The sequence below is a fragment of the Gymnogyps californianus genome, chromosome 1 (genome assembly GCF_018139145.2).
Source record: "Gymnogyps californianus isolate 813 chromosome 1, ASM1813914v2, whole genome shotgun sequence".
Taxonomy (NCBI): domain Eukaryota; kingdom Metazoa; phylum Chordata; class Aves; order Accipitriformes; family Cathartidae; genus Gymnogyps; species Gymnogyps californianus.
In genome coordinates, this window is record NC_059471.1 from 159002879 (window position 1) to 159019373 (window position 16495).

General features: G+C 44.0%; 2 protein-coding genes across 3 annotated transcripts in view; one reads left to right on the forward strand and one right to left on the reverse strand.

The window, feature by feature from the left end:
- The window catches only part of SYN3 (synapsin III), a 180283-nt gene that overhangs the window by 90259 nt on the left and 73529 nt on the right, over positions 1–16495 (reverse strand). The gene's annotated exons all lie outside the window — the stretch shown is intronic.
- Positions 1368–16495, forward strand: part of TIMP3 (TIMP metallopeptidase inhibitor 3) — a 37233-nt gene continuing 22105 nt past the window's right edge. Inside the window, exon 1 of the mRNA XM_050915512.1 lies at positions 1368–1740. Coding sequence (XP_050771469.1) covers positions 1617–1740 — 124 coding nt within the window. The 5' untranslated portion in view covers positions 1368–1616. The remainder of the gene's footprint in view (positions 1741–16495) is intronic.

A 16495-nucleotide genomic window follows, 5' to 3' on the forward strand; every position in this document is an offset into this window, starting at 1 on the left:
ATAAAAGCCTGTGTTTCCGTAAGAGTGGAGGTTTTAACTTTATATGGATGGTAAGATTAAAGAAAAGGTGTAGGCAGGCTGTGCTTCACCCAGATGGAGCAGAATTGTAAATCTAAAGACTTAGCTGACTATTTAGAAATTTAGGACAGCTGGTCCCTGGCCTTTAATACCAGCATAATTTATAACTAGACATGCTTAAGTCTTGTAAACCCCGTGGAAAGTACTCTGACATTATATACACTGGTTTGATACTGTGATTAATCACCCCTCAGTCCCCTTTGCAGGATAATAAGGCTGTCTGTATCTTGCAGCTGGCAATCTCCTTCCTTAGAGTCCCAGCTCTTCTATAACATTTACATTTCTACAGCTGATAGAAATTTACGGTTCCAAAAGCGGATAAGGGAAAACAAAACAAACAGGACTTTTCTGTAAATTCCACTAAAGCTGCTCTGTTAAAATATACTTTGAGATTAAATGTTGGGAGTGCCTGGGTAGATACGACACTGCTTTTTCGAGCTCAGTTTTAGCAGTTTATGACCCCTTTCTGACCAAAAGCCCTGAGAAGGGGAAGTGATGGGTGGTGGTGGTGGTGTGACAGGAGAAGGAGTACGTGAGCAGGATTAAAAACTGCAGGATGAAGTCCTGGTTTACAGTTCAGCTAGGTCTTGTCCTTCTTTTCCTCCATCATCTTTTCACTGCCTATTGAAAGAGGAAAAGAAGTAACACACTGCACTCCTCTTGCGTTTTCTGATTGCTTTCTGAAAGCGGTTTAGAATACTATTTCACCTCCTCCAGTTTAAAATCAACTTGCAGACAGCCGAGAGTGGTTTCGAAGGAAACAGCCCAAGCTTTCCAAGCGAGCAACAAACCCCGCGTGTGTTTTCCAGGTGCCTCTTCGCACCCCGAGGTGCGGAGCGGGGCGGCCGAGGGGAGGCAGGTACCTGACTAGGGTGGTGGGGGACTCCTCTGGGGCCAGACCCGTCCGGGCACTGACGGCCGCGGGACGGATACTCGCCGATAGCCCGGAGGTACAACTAATTTTTAAGAGTTCCAACCCCGCCGGCGGCACCAGCGGCGGGAGGGGACGCAGGCTGGGGACGGGGACATCTCCTCACAGCAGCCGGCTACCTGCGCCACCGGCCGCGGGGCGCCCAACCGCCGCCCGCGCGCGGCGCTCCCCGCACTATTCCGTATAAGGCGCTGAAGCCGCGGCCCCGCCCCGGCCCGCTGGCCTCTCCCGCCGATGAGGTAATGCCGGGCTCCCATTGGTCGGGGGCGGCGGCGCCCCCGGAGCCCGAGAGGGCGCGATCGAGGCTATAACTCCGCGCACCGGCTCGCCGCGGCGCAGCGCAGCTCCGCATCGCTCGGCACCGCACCGCACCCCCCACTGCTGGGAGCCGCGGACCTGCCGTGCCCTCGGGCTTGTACCGTCCCGCCGAGCGAAGGCTGCGCTGCTGAGGCCAGCGAGAGAGAGGGAGAGAGGCAGTGCGAGGAGGCAGGCAGGCAGGCAGGCAGTCGCGGCGCACGGGCTGTTAGGAAGCGAGAATAAAGTCAGGCGAACAAAACAGCGGCAGCCCTCCTGCTCCGCAGAAGTGAGGAGGCGCCTCGGGGGCAACATGACGGCGTGGCTGAGCTTCCTCGTCGTGTTCCTCTGCAGCTGGAGCCTGCGGGACTTGGTGGTGGAGGCTTGCACTTGCGTCCCCATCCACCCGCAGGACGCTTTCTGCAACTCCGACATCGGTAAGTGCCGCGGGCAGGCGGCGACTCCTCGCCCCTCAGCCCCCCGGGGTGAAGCGGCCCCGTCGGGGCTGGGAGAGCTCCCTGAGGGGGAGCCGAGGCTCCTCGCGTGGGGAGGTGGCACCTGCCCCGCTGCTGCGAAGCCCGCGTGTCTAGAAAGTTCTGTGGGACCCTGAGGGGGTGCGGGCAGCAGTCGGGCTGTCACTGCAAGTAAGCCTTCGTCCTTAGAGTCGCCCAGTGAAAACAGAGGTGGGGTGGGTTAAACCGGTGAGGGGTGACCTGACCTTTCAAGATAGGTTACGGCTCCGTAGCTGCCGCATACACCTGGGTTGGTAAGAGGAGAGGCGTGTGGTGGTGGACCCCTGCCCAGCCCTCCTGAGGGGCGGTGGGGAGCGAGGCGTGCTGTGGCAGGAGGCCCTGTCCTGCGGCAGCCTCTCCAAGAAATACTTTAAAGAAATCAGTAATTGTAAGAGTGGCTTGTTTCCTACAGCAAGACAAAAGCACAATTGGAGGTGTGGGCAGCCAACATTTCCTCCACAACCTGGTGACAAATAATAGGAGGCAGGATTAGGACAAATTCTCTCAAGCCAGGAAGCCGCCCATGGCGGTTGGTGTTGGAAGGTGCAGCTCACAGAGGCTTGTGGTGCTGCGCTGGTCACTTCAGAAAGGGCTGGAGAAGCAGGTAACAAGTGTCTCCATGCTTTCTGCATGCTACGTTATGAGCTTTGCAGCTGTGGGAGGTGTGCAAACATGCATGGTTTTTGGGAGGTTGAAATGCTTTTATTGGATCCTGGCTGATGTTGTCCACTACGGGTTTTAGCATTCCTAGGGGTCTTCACTACACTAACTTTAGATAGGGGACAAAGGGAACACCCAGAATCTCTGAGGAGGAGGTGATGGAGACTCTGGTCTCAAGTTCTTTGGTTTGTTTGTAGCCAAGGGTGGTTAACCAAATATGGTTGCTACTTGGTAAGTGTCCTGTGGCAAAGTATATGAAATCAATTAGTGGTGTCCTTTGAGTTAATACTGGACACATGTCCACATAACAGTAAATACAGGCTGTCTCGTCAGCAGTCGTGAGTGGACTGCATGAGTGAGTCTTCTTGCATCTCTGTAGGTTGTCTTAGTAGCAAAGTGTAAAAGAAGTTGGGGGACTTTGCACTGCTGGTACCCACACGGTACTGACTCCAAGCGGAGTCTGCAAAGAAATCTTCCTGGCAACTGCTGTGGAAGTCAAATAGAAAATAATTCTTACTGCAGCAGAACACTCATTGCTATGAACCCTGCCAGTGGCTCTTTCAAGTTAGCCAAGCTTACTGGCAAAAAAAATCTCTCTCTTGCCTTTAACTCTTCTAGAGAAACTGCAGTTATGCCTGGTTATTCATGTCTAGTTTATATAGTGTATCTGCTCTTGAATGCCAAAAAACCCATTACATGTTAAAAGTGCTGGGAAGGTTACAGTTTGCTTCAGTGATGATAGCCTGGAAAATATTTATAAAATAGTTTTATACTGGGGAATTCTTCCAGGAAACTGCAGTATAGAAAGTTCTGTTGCCATTTTCATAGTTTGGATCAACAAGTGTGCCACCTAAGTGGCAACTGCCAGGGAGATTGTCCTTTCTGTGAAAGTGATACTGGGAAACCATTTTTCCACAGCTAAAGCTGAGGACAGCATGTGGCCTTCATTAGCTGCATTTTAGGAGAAGGTCTACTTTCTTGCTCTGATTAGGTCATGCTATACTAGATTAAGGGTAGTTTTCAGTTTAATTCAACTTCTTAAAATGGTGTTAAATTTTTGTTATGAATACACACTGACAGTATATTTTTGCTAGATGCATAAGTGTCTAGGACTATGGTGAACTATGAAGTTTCATGTAACAGTGCTCCTAAACTTTAGGGCACAAAGTTTTTCTGTTTTCTACTCTGATTTCTGGTTGAGTTTAAAGTCACCTCCTTCATCTCTTCTTTCTCTCTTCTGGACTCTTCATTATATCTCATGCCTTGGCTTTGCTCTGAGACACAGTAGTTCAAAAAGTTGATGTCAGTGGGACTGTCATGCCTTCAGACATGATGGCAATGCAAAGGAGGAGAAGCACAAGGGGAAAGAGCAACTCATTCTAGCAGATGACTTAAATGCAAGTTTGGTTAAGACCGCAGCTCTGTGTGATGGGTTGAAGCAAAAGTAAATCCTTACATTCACTAGAACTGTCTGGAAAATGTGATGTTTCTGCAGGCTGATTTTAGTAAATGCTGTCATGTTCTTCATGTGCTGAAAGGGCAAAAAGCACACTAAAACTTTCTGGCTCTGGAGGAGTTAATTATCTCCACGGAAACTGATGGCAGTGTACTAGTGCAGTGTTTAGACAGACTAAACTACACGCTGGGTTATAAAACACATTGTGGGGAAGAAAGGGACTTGGCAGCAAGTTTTTATCGCTCTTGAAACTCCTGACAAAATACCAGCTCAAAAGGGAGGAGTCAGTGCAGTAAGAGCTGGAGCAAAAGAGCTTTTTAAAATAGTTCCTAAAACAATACAAGAAATTAACTAGCTAGGTGGCAGCCTAGGAGAGGCTTTTCATCTTCAGAAGCACTGAATTTTGAAGAAGGGGAAAACTTGGTTTAGGAGTGTAATGCAAACTCTTACTGTTGGTCTTTCGTGCCTATCCAGTGAAGTCCTACTCTCAAGTTTATTCTCTTCTTTAATCTGATCTCAGGAGACATTTAATTTTTGATCTTCCTCTGGCTCAGTTCTGATACAGCCTCCCAACTCTGCAGTTATTAGAAGGTTTTAATCTTTACAGAAACAGATGGTCAAATAAATCCATTGGAAAGGGCAGGATTTCAATATGTACATACTTTGAAAGTGAAGGTTGTGGTCTTCTAAAGGAAGCTTGGACTCCATACACAACAATAATTTTTTTTATTTATTAAAAAACATGAGGGGTGGGGGGGAGAGGAAAGAGGAACTACTGCCAGACTGGTCATAAGGGGTCTTTTCACTCAGCCTGATTGTTCCAGCATGATGAATGGAGCAAAAGTGAAGAGGTGTGTCTCATCTGGCCCTCTGAGTTCAATCAATAATAAAATTGCTATTTTAACTCTTGGCTTTCTTTCTTTAACTGGATCGATAAGTGCCAGAACAGGCAGTACAATAATTAGACAAACAGCAAGACAAACAGCAACTGCTATGACTTGCCATTTGAACTTTGCTTCCTCCGCTCCTGCCCCCTGCCTACCACCCCTTCCAGATGTGAATATTTTTCTTTTGTTTGAATTAAGAGACCTTTTGAAAGAACAGAGACCAGGCATGCTTTGTTCCATTGTGACAAAGCTGTGACATTTCCAGCTGGACATAGCTGACATGAAAAGGGCTTGTTTGTCCTTTTTTTTTGCAGGAGCAGCAGGAACTTTTGAGCTTTGCTACTGAATGTTGCATTCACAGGTTTGGAAAAACACCTCCTGCCTGGCCCCCTCTGCCCCACCTCCCCTTCAAAAAAAAAAAAAAAAAAAAAAGAAAAATATGTGAAATTGCAGGCTGGATTTTGACAAACCAGTCTGCAAGTGATAAAGAGAGTACTTTGTCCACTCCACACCTCTCTCTCTTTCATCTCATGCATATACTTCAGAAAAGAGCTATGGTACTACTAGCTGTCTCTTACCTAAGTTCAAAGGAGCTCAAAATAACATTCCTTTCTATAGTTTGTGTTGGGGGAAGAAATACCTGTTTCAGCAAGGATGCTGGTGAGTAGTGCCCCTCTCTGTTCTAAATAACCTCACTCTTGGTGAGTTGGAGTTGGCAAGCTTTGGGGAGGTGAAGGTAAGCTCTTACAGTCCCTTGGTGCTAAGAAAGCCATTCATTCCTCTACCCTGCCATACCTGTAGCACTGAGTTCACAAAACCTGCAGTGGCTAGCCTCCTTTGAACTGAGAATGTGATATGAGAAGAGCAAGAAACAGCAGAGAAGGAAGAAGCTCATGAATTTGTTTGGCCCAAAGTCTAAGCACCTAATTGAAAACCTGCCCTTTTTCTTTCACTGGCTTTCTTGAATTGATCATTCCACCTTCTCACTAATAAGCTAAAAGAGATATGCAGAACAACTGGATCATACATGAGATTTGGAACATGCATTCTTTGCCTTGACATAGACTCTGTAGTAAGACTCTCACGTGCCGTCTTATCCTTCAAGGCAGACAAGTAAGGTCTGCCAGATTAATTTAAAAGTTAAAATAAACCAGCTCCAATTAATTATTATACCAATCTTTTGAGATGAATTTAAAACAAATTTTTGGGTTACATGTCATGATAATGGTTGCAAAAGTGTTGTATCCACTTTAGAATCAGACTTTTGTTGAGGAAGTAATGCTGTGGTTTCATTTTTAGTCTGGACTTCCCTTCAAGGCACTTTAGAAGCAGGAAATCTGAGAAGCATCCTGTAAAACTTAAAAAAAAAAAAAAAAAACCACAAAAAAACAACACCCACCCCACCCACCCCCCCAAAAAAACCCAACAAAAATGGTACTGTGAATTCTGTTTTACATGGGAAGAAATTGAGGAGATTTGTTTAACTTCTATGGAATTCCAATGTCCATGGTAAAAACTGTGGTGAAAGAGGGTGTTCCTTGTGCCTGGTCATGTCTTCTGACAAAGATGGCCATTCTAAACTGAATTGTCCTATTTAATGGAAGCGGAAATAGAAGTTGCTTGTTTGTTGTTTTTGTTGGTTATTTGCAATTAAAGTCCATAGCAGAGTAGAGAGATCACCTTGTGGGGTCTGGAGTTTGTCACTTCTCCAACGGTATGTATTAAAAAAAAATGTGGTGGAAGTTACTGTTTGGAAGATGTAGTGCAGAATGTTATATAAGGCTGCTTTGGTATCTTGTTACTATTGCATATGCTTACTCCAGATTTCCTGCAGGAAGTAACTCCAGCAAGACCTCTGAGCCAGCGGAGAGCCAGATGTTCTAACCTTGAGCCTTAGAGCTCCCTGCTTTATATAGACATTTCTTTCATTCTTATTTTCACTGATTTCCCACCTGTTCTTGAGAACTCTCTACCTGCCTACTGCTCGTCTAATGTTTCTGGGAAGAAGTGGGCTGGTGGGAACATAGTTATGTACAGCCATATGCAGTACTAGCATTTTTAGCTTAGCAAAAGTTTTCACCTGGGGTTGGGAAGGGCCTGCTTTGTTCATGTCTGTTTTTCAGGCTGAGCAGATTTGATTGTTTGACTATAGGAGAAGTGTCACAAGGTGACACATTCATTCTCAGCTTCATCAGTGGACTTCACATTTTCCAAGACACTAAATACAGTTAGTCCTGCCCTTTCAGAGTCTCTTAGATATGGCAACTGGATTGGCATCTGATGAAATGGATCTCTGTTCTCATGCATAATCCCACTGACAGTCATGGTGGGTGAGACTAAGAATCTTTAGTAGGAGCACTCAGTGAGTCACCTTGACGTTAATTGGATGTTGAAGCTATTAAGATGAAAACTTAGTTTTTCGATGTAACGATGTCTGAGGTCATTGTTCTTTTTCCTCACAGCTCCAATACCATGTGGTGCTCTTATGTAGCCCAACCAAGCATGCATCACTGAAGAAAGGAGCCCATTTGGTCTGGGCAGGAGGTCCTGTCATTAAATGAAACTTCCACCGGATGCTCTCTGGAAGTTCATAAGAGCTAGTAGACCTGAGAGGACAGCTTGGTTGAGTTAGCAGGCAAGGCTAGGCATGCTGTGCTTTCCAGCTCTGAACCAGACTAAGCTGAGGGACTAATTTCAGTCCTAATAATGTCTGCAGTGCATGTAGTTGAGTTTCCTTTTAATTATGAGATTTTTTTTTTCCGGTTCAAGATGAAGAGGCTTTTGCTCTGATGCGTTGCTTATTGCTCTAGACTTTCAGGGTATGATTCTGTCTTTCACATGATGTTATAAATTGGAAGCAACTTAAATGATACTGGTGAAATGATAATAGTGTAAAAGATAAGAGAGGAAAATTGGGCCTTCAAGCACCAATTAGTTAAGCAAATGCAGAGTTTATTAAACTTAAAGGCCTACTGTAGCTCATTTAAACCTCTGAAGAACCTCCACATGTGACACTTGAAATTTTACTGGTATAACTTTATTGGACTGTTACTGCTCTTTAAGCTAACTATGCCTTACATAGACTTCTCTGAGACAAGGTTGATCAGAGCAGCTGACTGCATTTGGAACTGTTGCAAGATTGTCTTAACTTTTCCTCAGCTTTGTGGCACTGAACACTTGTTGCAAATAGCAGAGCTGAAGGTCAAGCTCTTTGGTAACCCTCTGTGTCTAAGTACTCGGGGCACAAAGGAGGGAGGCACGCTGCTGGGGCTTTATTAAAACCCAGAGCTCTTTCTCTAGAGCAGATACCTGAAAGAGCACACCAAAATTATTGGTGCTCTGCCCACTGGTGACTCTGCTACCAACGTTATTTGCCCATAGTGGGCTAGGTCCTTATTTAAAACTAGGGTTAAACTGGATTTGCTTTGGAATAACTTGAGAAAAGAATGTTAACCAGTGAATTTCAAATTTCTGCTATTTGAAAGTATTAGGCTGGTGCTGGGCCTGAGGTAAATGAGACCAAGGTGGTTTAAATGGATTTACACCCTCTTATATGAGATCTAAAATCTAGCCCTGTTATCAGTATGGGAGGGAAATACTGGACCAGCCTCATAACTTGTGTAAAGCAGGTGCAGTGCCACTGGTCTCAGCCATATTTCACCATCTTGTGTCAGAGTTGGATTTGACTTGATGGTTTCAGGTTTCTAAGAGGAATGTTACAAACACTAGAGAGCTTAAAACTGTTGTTAAAAAAAAAAAAAGTTAACCTTCTACTGTAATGTGAAGTAGTTCCCTTGAGTGACCAGAGTGAGGATTTAGTGAATTAACTGACAGTGTCTAATAACATAAAAATGCAAGTAGTTTTACACAGCCCTGATTATTTTATTTATTCAATGTTGCTGCCAGCTAGAAAAGATTCTGGGAGTTTTTTGGAAACAAGATAGAAGTCTTGAGTTGCGTGCTGGTAAAATAAATGTTGACTATGAATAGTCCAAATTCCTGCTAGTGTTTATATAAGACCTTTCCAAAGGGCAATTTCAGCCCTTAGAAACAGTATACAGACAATAAAACTCAAGTTAAATAGCAGAGAGACGCATATGCAAAAAATAGCATCAAACCTCATAAAATATCAGCTATGGTTTGCCTGAGATGTAGAATCTCATTTTTATTTTAGGAAGAAATGAGGTGATTTGGGGTGTCCCTCCTGGGACTGAAATGCACCAGGAACCAGCAGAGAGCAGTGCTTGAGGAGAATGTCGGGGAGGCCATTGTCAACTTGGGGATAAGGTCTTGGGTTGTGCTAGTGGGGAACTAGTGGTCTGTGTCAGTGGGCTCAGCTCTGAAATCTTCTGTCTTTGTTATAGGTGGGGGAAGAGGATGATCGCAGCAATAGGCTCAATGGGAAACTTGTAATGGGAGAAGGTATTTAGGAGCTGTAGGAGTGGCAAAGGCCCTTCAAAGACTAGTCTCGGAGTATGAGGAGAGAAGGATTACTGGAGAAGGGCGAGATGCTGTATGGAAGCATTGATGAAGAACTAGATATAGACTGGTCAAGCGAAGAAGAATCATTAGCTGTGACACATGATAGGCCACCCCGTCTGAAACTACAGGAGAACACAGTAGGAGTTCCCTAACACATAAGTAGGAGAACCCACATAAAACAATCTGATGCTCTACTGATTGATCTCTAACAGCCTGTAGCATGTTCATTTCTGACTGGCAATCAAGGCTGAGGCTTTGAAAAAACCTGGCTGGGTGGACTGGCCGTGGACAGAGCGCACACACTTTATCTGGACTCTACCCAAGCTGTTGCCTTCCTGCATTCAGATGAATGCAAAGTTCCTTCAACTAGCCTTTCAGGAAGCGCAAGTTGCATGAGTGTGTGTGCAGGGCTTGGGCTCCTTTTATTTTTCGCCAGGTGAGTTAAGGAAAATACAGCTTATCTGGAAGATGATGCAGATTGTGCAGCAGGAGAAGCAAATGAAATTAAGCCAGATGTAAAATGTTGGCTAAAGGTACTTTTGATATACATGATGTAGTAACCTGACCCACTGCAGTTAGGAGATAAAAGGAGAGCGTGCAAATGGCAGAGCCATCATTGTTCAACACGTATTTGTTATTGATTCTGGACAAAAATACACACTCTAATCAAAAGTCCACAATCTTCCTTAGTTACCCATCTGTTGTTAAAGTGTCAGAGCATTGTAATCCTGCTGGTTCTTAGGAGCTTAGAACTAGTTTATTGGGGAGGTAAAGAAAGGTATGTGAAAGGGCCCAAGGATGAAGAAGAGACCCAATAGATTTTTCCCTTTTTAGTTCCTTGACTTTGACATGAAAAGGCCCAGGTTTCTGCTAGCCTGCATGATCACTGGTACTTCAGCAAAGCAGATATAAATTGCACCAAATTTGCACAATGCTTGCACAGATAGTAATGGCTACACCAGGTGCAACAGCATGAAGGTAACACGTTATTACTTCTTGCTCCCTGGTGGTTCATTAAAAACAAAAAAATCCCACAGCAGCACATAGGAAACAGGAGTACTTCTATTCCACAGGGCCATGTTCAAAATGACCCAAGCTCCTGCTGGGGCCTAGACTGAAGGACATAAATTTTAGCTCCCTCATGCTCTATTGTGATTACAGTATGGGGACTTCAACATCTGTTTCCTTTTCTCCATGTTTCCCTCAGTATTGGGTGTTACTGCAGTGCAGCCTGCAGGGAGGCCTGCTGGCATTATGTTAGTCTGTTAATTTTCTATAGAAGGGCACTGGAGCATTTGTTCAGACAACAGGTTCAATCTCTCATGCTCAGTGAATACATGAACAAGCAAAGATCTTGCTCTTCTGACGTTTAATCAGCCCTCTCAAATTTCTTGGATCAGGTGTAAATAGGAAGCTGTCCCCCTAGTGAGCAGGTTCTGGTGTTGGTCTCCAAACAGTTAAAATATAAGGGAAAAAATGTGCTTGCTTGTACCAAGGCAGGAAAACCACAGAATGGAAAACTTCCATTCGACTTTGAAAGACAGGAAATGGCTGGTGTTGGAAAGGCAACAGGTAGAGAAGGAAAGAGCCAGAGGATATCTGTAGAAAACTAGCTATTCCCCAGACACTTCTTCAGCTCTGCGTTCTTTTGGGGGAAGGACTTCCAGGCTGGCCCCACTGTTCCAAGTCCTTTATACACTTTCCAAACACCCACCCCAGTTTCCTACTTCCTGTCTCTTCTGACACTGCTATAAATATCCCGCCTGCCTTTCATAGGTCTAGAGAAATGCACATTGCAGATTAAAGGGGACTGAGGTGACAGTATGAAACAGCCTTTAGACCAGCAATTAGGAAGTGTGCGATTGCTGGGTCCCCTGCTTTAAATTTCCCTGGGAAAATGGAGGGAGTCCTTTAAAAGTGAAACAGTCTCCCTGTTTATCATACTTGCCTCTGGACTAGGATATATGGGCCTGTTTCTAAGTAAACAATTTCCTCCAATAAATAACATACTACATATGGCGCAGAGCTAAAAGCTGAAAAATTTCTGGTATTTGGGAGAAGGGAGGGTGGGGAAAAGAGGTTTAAGAAGGAACAGGAGACAATAGTTGAGGGACCACACTGCATGGAGAAGTATGGTACTTGCAATAATGAATACCTTAAATGCATTGGTGAAGAGGATCAGTCCAAGAGGAAATAAAACAGCAAAGTGACCCCTGGGGCACTTAAGTAGCCATCATGTACAGTACTTCAATAGCCACAAAATACAGGGCCCTCCCTTAGCATCCCGCAGGGCAAAAATCACAAACCCAGAGACGTGTGGGAAGACAAGAGCAGCAGTTCCTATGCAAGAGCCTCAGTATTGCAAAGGATTGTGCTGGGGCTAAGGGCAGGATGAGTTCTTAAGCCCTTTGTTTCACTCCTCTAAATATGAAGAGCAACACCTGTCCCTTTTTTCTTTTTTCTCTTTTTTTTTTTTTTCCCCCAAGGGGGTGGGGGATTAAGGATTTAGTTGGTTATTTCCTTAGAGGATCAAGATAAAAAGGAGACTTCAATAAGTCTGTTTCCATCTTCTCTACAGACAGTATATTTTCAATAGAATTAAGCAGCTGTCCTGCTTTTCCCCTGCTGTGTAACAGTTTGCGGCTTTACAGAGAAGCATAGAAATAGAGGATTCTACAATATCAGACATAACTCCTAGGTGGCACTTTGAGACCCCAAATTATCACAGAAGTTTTTAATGGCGTATTATCCATTCAGAGAGAAGCTTGACTAGACCTGGTGGCAAATAGCCAATGACCCTTATCAGTATGTTGCCTTTAACACCTTTACTTTGAAACAAGCACTCTGCAGCAGAACCTGTGATAGTGAGTCATATGCATCATCTAGCTAGGCTGGAGTTCTGATGCTGATAACGTATACCTCCCAGAAGCCTGATGTGGGATAGTCTGACTTTCCCATAGCCCCCTTCTGTGGCTGTCATCCTAATTCCTCTTAGTTAGAGATAGATTCAAACCCTGCAGTTTTAAGTTCCTTCCAAAACTCTAAAGGCATTTGTTATTTTAACTCTGGAGTCTATTTTTGTTATCAGTAGGAATGTCTCATCTACCTCCCACATGCGTTCTAAATTGCAGCTATCTCTTGAGTTGCCCAGTGTATTCTGGTTTGCTCTTTTTCTGTTTGACTGGGAGGCCAACAGGATGGAAATCATGTATTTACTCATATTTTGTTCTGAGGATTCTCCTGACGCCAAGTAATTACGGGACTATAAAGCTAGGACTAATAAATCCTTGTGTTACAGAGCCCTACATCCCTCTGTGTTGTGTGATTTAGCAGAAGCCTGCTGGAGTAGCACTGCCAGCTTGATCCCAGGCAGACTTGTCCTTTCCAACAGACTGACACTTTTGAAAAAACAGCAAGCAAAGTGGGAAACAGGTCCTTACTGGCCTTTATTCCAATGCCATGTTTAAATTGGTTGAAGAAATAGTGTAGCTTGAACGAAGCAGACAGCACCTGTGTCTTTGGCTGGATGGGAAACAAAGCTTTCACTAGTACCGGAAAGTTTTCAAGCCAATAGGTTCCTTCCTGTCAGTGCAAGATCTCATGTTTGTTTCTGAACGCCCTTCTCTCATGCTGATTTCCTCCAGTACTAATGGCTGTTGGAAGAGGTAGGGTAAAGGAAAGCACTGGGTCTTTCTTTCCCTCCTGTCTCAGAAACTGTTTTCCTGTTTGTCTTTTATGCAGTATGGCAGCTTGGGTCATTGACGTAAACTTTGTCCTTTGTGCTGTTCAAAGCTCCCCTCTTCTGAATTTGACAGCATTGCCTACACACATCTTGACTAGGCTGCCTTTTTGACAGAAGGACAGGAGAGTGAACAGAACAGGATCCTAGGGTGATAGTTGTCTTGGCACACCTGGGGGTTCGCCTGTTTGTGCAGGCTCTATATTTGTTCATCAAGCCATCATAAGGTCAGCACATGGCAGGGTTCCATCCAGCATAGATTCCTTAATATATATGTGGACTAACAAGGAAAGATCGACTGAAGTTGTTATTGAAATATTATTGTGGTGGTGCTTTGAGGCAGCACCACCAGGTTACACCGTAACAAAATATGGAAAGGCAGTTTTTGTTCCAAAAAATACGCAGAGTCCTGAATGGGAGGGAAAGAATTCAGAGGAATTTTCTAGGAGGAGCTGCTTAGCCCACTTGGACTTCGTTCTCTGCTGAAATCTGTCAGAGCTCACAGCAGCCATCTTAACTTGGACAATTAGAACCAAAATGCTGATGCATGTTGTTTCCCCACTGAATTTTGGACTATAGCTCTTTATTCTATTTTTTCCTCATGAGAACATCTCCACTAGAGTTGCTGCAACAGCTGTATTGTCATAAACATACTGAAATTCAGTAATGTGGACAACCAGTGTACACTGGAATCAATAGAGCTATAATGGTTAAAAAGAAAAAAAATCTTGTTTCTGTATTCCCAGAGTAATTTCCCTTGGCAAAGACCAAGCACTGAATGGAACTATACACTCATGAGCTAGCTACATGTTTGCCTGCCAATTTAATAGCAAGAGCAAGCAGAATCTGTGTTCCTTTCACCCAGAAAAGGAAAACTATGTTTTGGTGAGATTTCACTATAATGATAGTGGTTTCAGCCCCATTTTGGTTTTGGAATGTATTGGCAGCAAAACTACAGCTGACAGGACCAGGCAATGCCAGTCTGCGTTCTGTAGAAGCCGTAATGCTTCAGCTATTCAAGGTTGTATTTCTTCCCTGCCCTGTTTGGAAGGTGGCAGGGGAAACCTTACTTGTCTTGGTGCATTTTCACTGAAATCCCTTACCAGAAAATGTTACTGCAAACTGTGGCAGTGAGAATGTAATCTGTGGCTGTTTTGCATAGTTGGATAATTTGTTGGTTTTGTTTTTAAGCCAACTTGTGACTCTCTGAGGCTAGCACTGCTCCAAACCTTATTAATAGCAGTCCTTGTCATTTTTGAGGTTTTATCTTTTCATTATTATTCATACATGCTCATTTCTGGATTTGCTAATACGCACTTGCACTTCCTCAGCTTCCTTGCTTGTGGAAGGAAGTGGTGGAAGGAAACAGTGTGCACCAATAGCCTGGTTTTGTTAACTGGGGTTCTGCTTATCCCACAGAATATTAGAGGCGGACATGAAACTATACATTGGTAAGCCACACCTCTGATTTTTCTCAGGGGAAAAAAGCCATGTAACTATTCTTAGTTGGTATATTAAGTGTGAAATTAAGCGGTTCCAAGGGGATGAACAACTGCTATTCAGAGGGAGTGCCTTTGTGCTTCTGTCTTCTCCTCAGAGCTACAACAGTTCAGTGTTCTTGACTCAAAGTGTTTCCCTTGGGGTAGTGGAAAATCAGAGCTGAGCAAGGCTGCTAAAAATCCAGGCTTAGACGTGTGCCTCGTGTGCGTGTGTGTACATCTTGCAGTTCAGTGATGACCCTGATGACTTCTTGAACTTTTAATGACAATGCAGCTGTCTGTTCATGGTGCTAATTAACCCAAAAGCTGATTCCTCCCTCCCCCTCGTTATCCATTCTGTGAATGAGATGTGAAAACAAGAAGACGACTTTTCCCGTGCCCTTAGGGCTGTCTGAGCCTGGCAGCAGTGACCCTGCTTGAGTAGAACTGAAAGAGCTGCTGCGCAATGGCCCATACTCCTTTTTAATGGGTTATTAAAATTCCACCTTCTCCCCTTCCCTCCAGTCCTGTTACAGTTTGGAGCGAAGGCACTTAGGGGAAAACAGCTGCAGGAATAACTTTCCCTGTTTTCTTTCGGAAAGGCAGAGACAGCTGTTCAGTTTGTAAGTCTAGGGATTCCACCACTACTTATTTAGGGCCTGATCCTGCTCCAGTTAAAAACAGTGGGAAGATTCCCACTGGGTTCAACAGGCAGTTGAAGGAAGCAGCTTCAGGAAGCAGCCTGCAATCAAACAATACTGCTTCAAAACGTTGGAAACGGCTAGAAAGGAAAAAGAGACTAGGAAGGCATTTGTCACAGAGTTGACTTGCTGAGTTGCCTGCAGTCTCAAAGTACAAGCACTCAGCAGGCCAATGTTTTACTTGAAGAACAGATTGAATTAGTGTGTTTGTGGTATCCTAAGTCACTTTTTAAAGATAGCTCTAGTATGTCTACGTTCATTTACAGTCTGCAGTGTTGACAGACTTTTATTGGCACAGTGAATTAAAGGACTGATCTCTGATGTTGAATGCTTATTTTAGTTTAGATAGTCTTTGAAATCATAGGGGATAATGGCTTACTTCTTGAAATTAGGCCAGTTCTCAGCACCTGCAGCTCTCATTGTATGAATTTACTTGCTGCTTCTGAAAAATGAGGGGAAAAATGGTATTTACTCTTGCTTCTGTCATTAGAGCTTGTTGTTGTCACCTCTGATTTATACAGTGAAAGAGGAGACTAGAAACTTGCTGGAGAGGTCAGAACTTCTGTTCCATAGAGAACTCTAAAATGGTGGAAATTTATTCAATCTGAAATGTGAGGGAATATGAAAATGTGAGAGTCTTCTGCATGGAATTTTCTGGAAAAAGTGATTCTGATGCATCTGAATCTAATGTTTTGAAGGGTTAATTCAAAATGTCCTTTTTGAACGAAGGTGTCATTTCACATCAACATTTAGACTTCAAGTGCAGTTGAAGAGAAATGCTGATTCAGGATGAAAATAGGTCTCAGTTTTTCTGAGAAGAAAAATAAAAAACAATTTTGCTGAAGTTGATGCTTTCCTTAGAAATTTGTGACTTAAGTAAAACCATGTTTCCTGGCAGGAAAAAGCATTTCCAGAAACATTTCTACCAGTCCTGTCCCTGATGGTTTAACAGTAACAGCCTCCCCTTCTGGAAGTGCTGATTTTGATCAGGTTACACGCTACCTCTCAAGCTGGGAGAGATTCCAGTTCATTAGACCTCTGGGGTTTATAGTTAGCTTTTTCTGAATGCTGAGAATTCCCTTTAGAACACAAATCTACATACCCTTCGCTTGCTTCAGTCCTTGGCAATGGGCAGTTCTCCTTGGGTTTGCTGCATTAATGAACAAACTGTGCTGCTGCCAGTGGACTGAGACGAGGTATTTCCCCTTCTGTTTCTGTTAGTTCCCTCCCTGTCAATGTTTAAACATGCTTACACCTGTGTTCCATGTGCGAGCTTA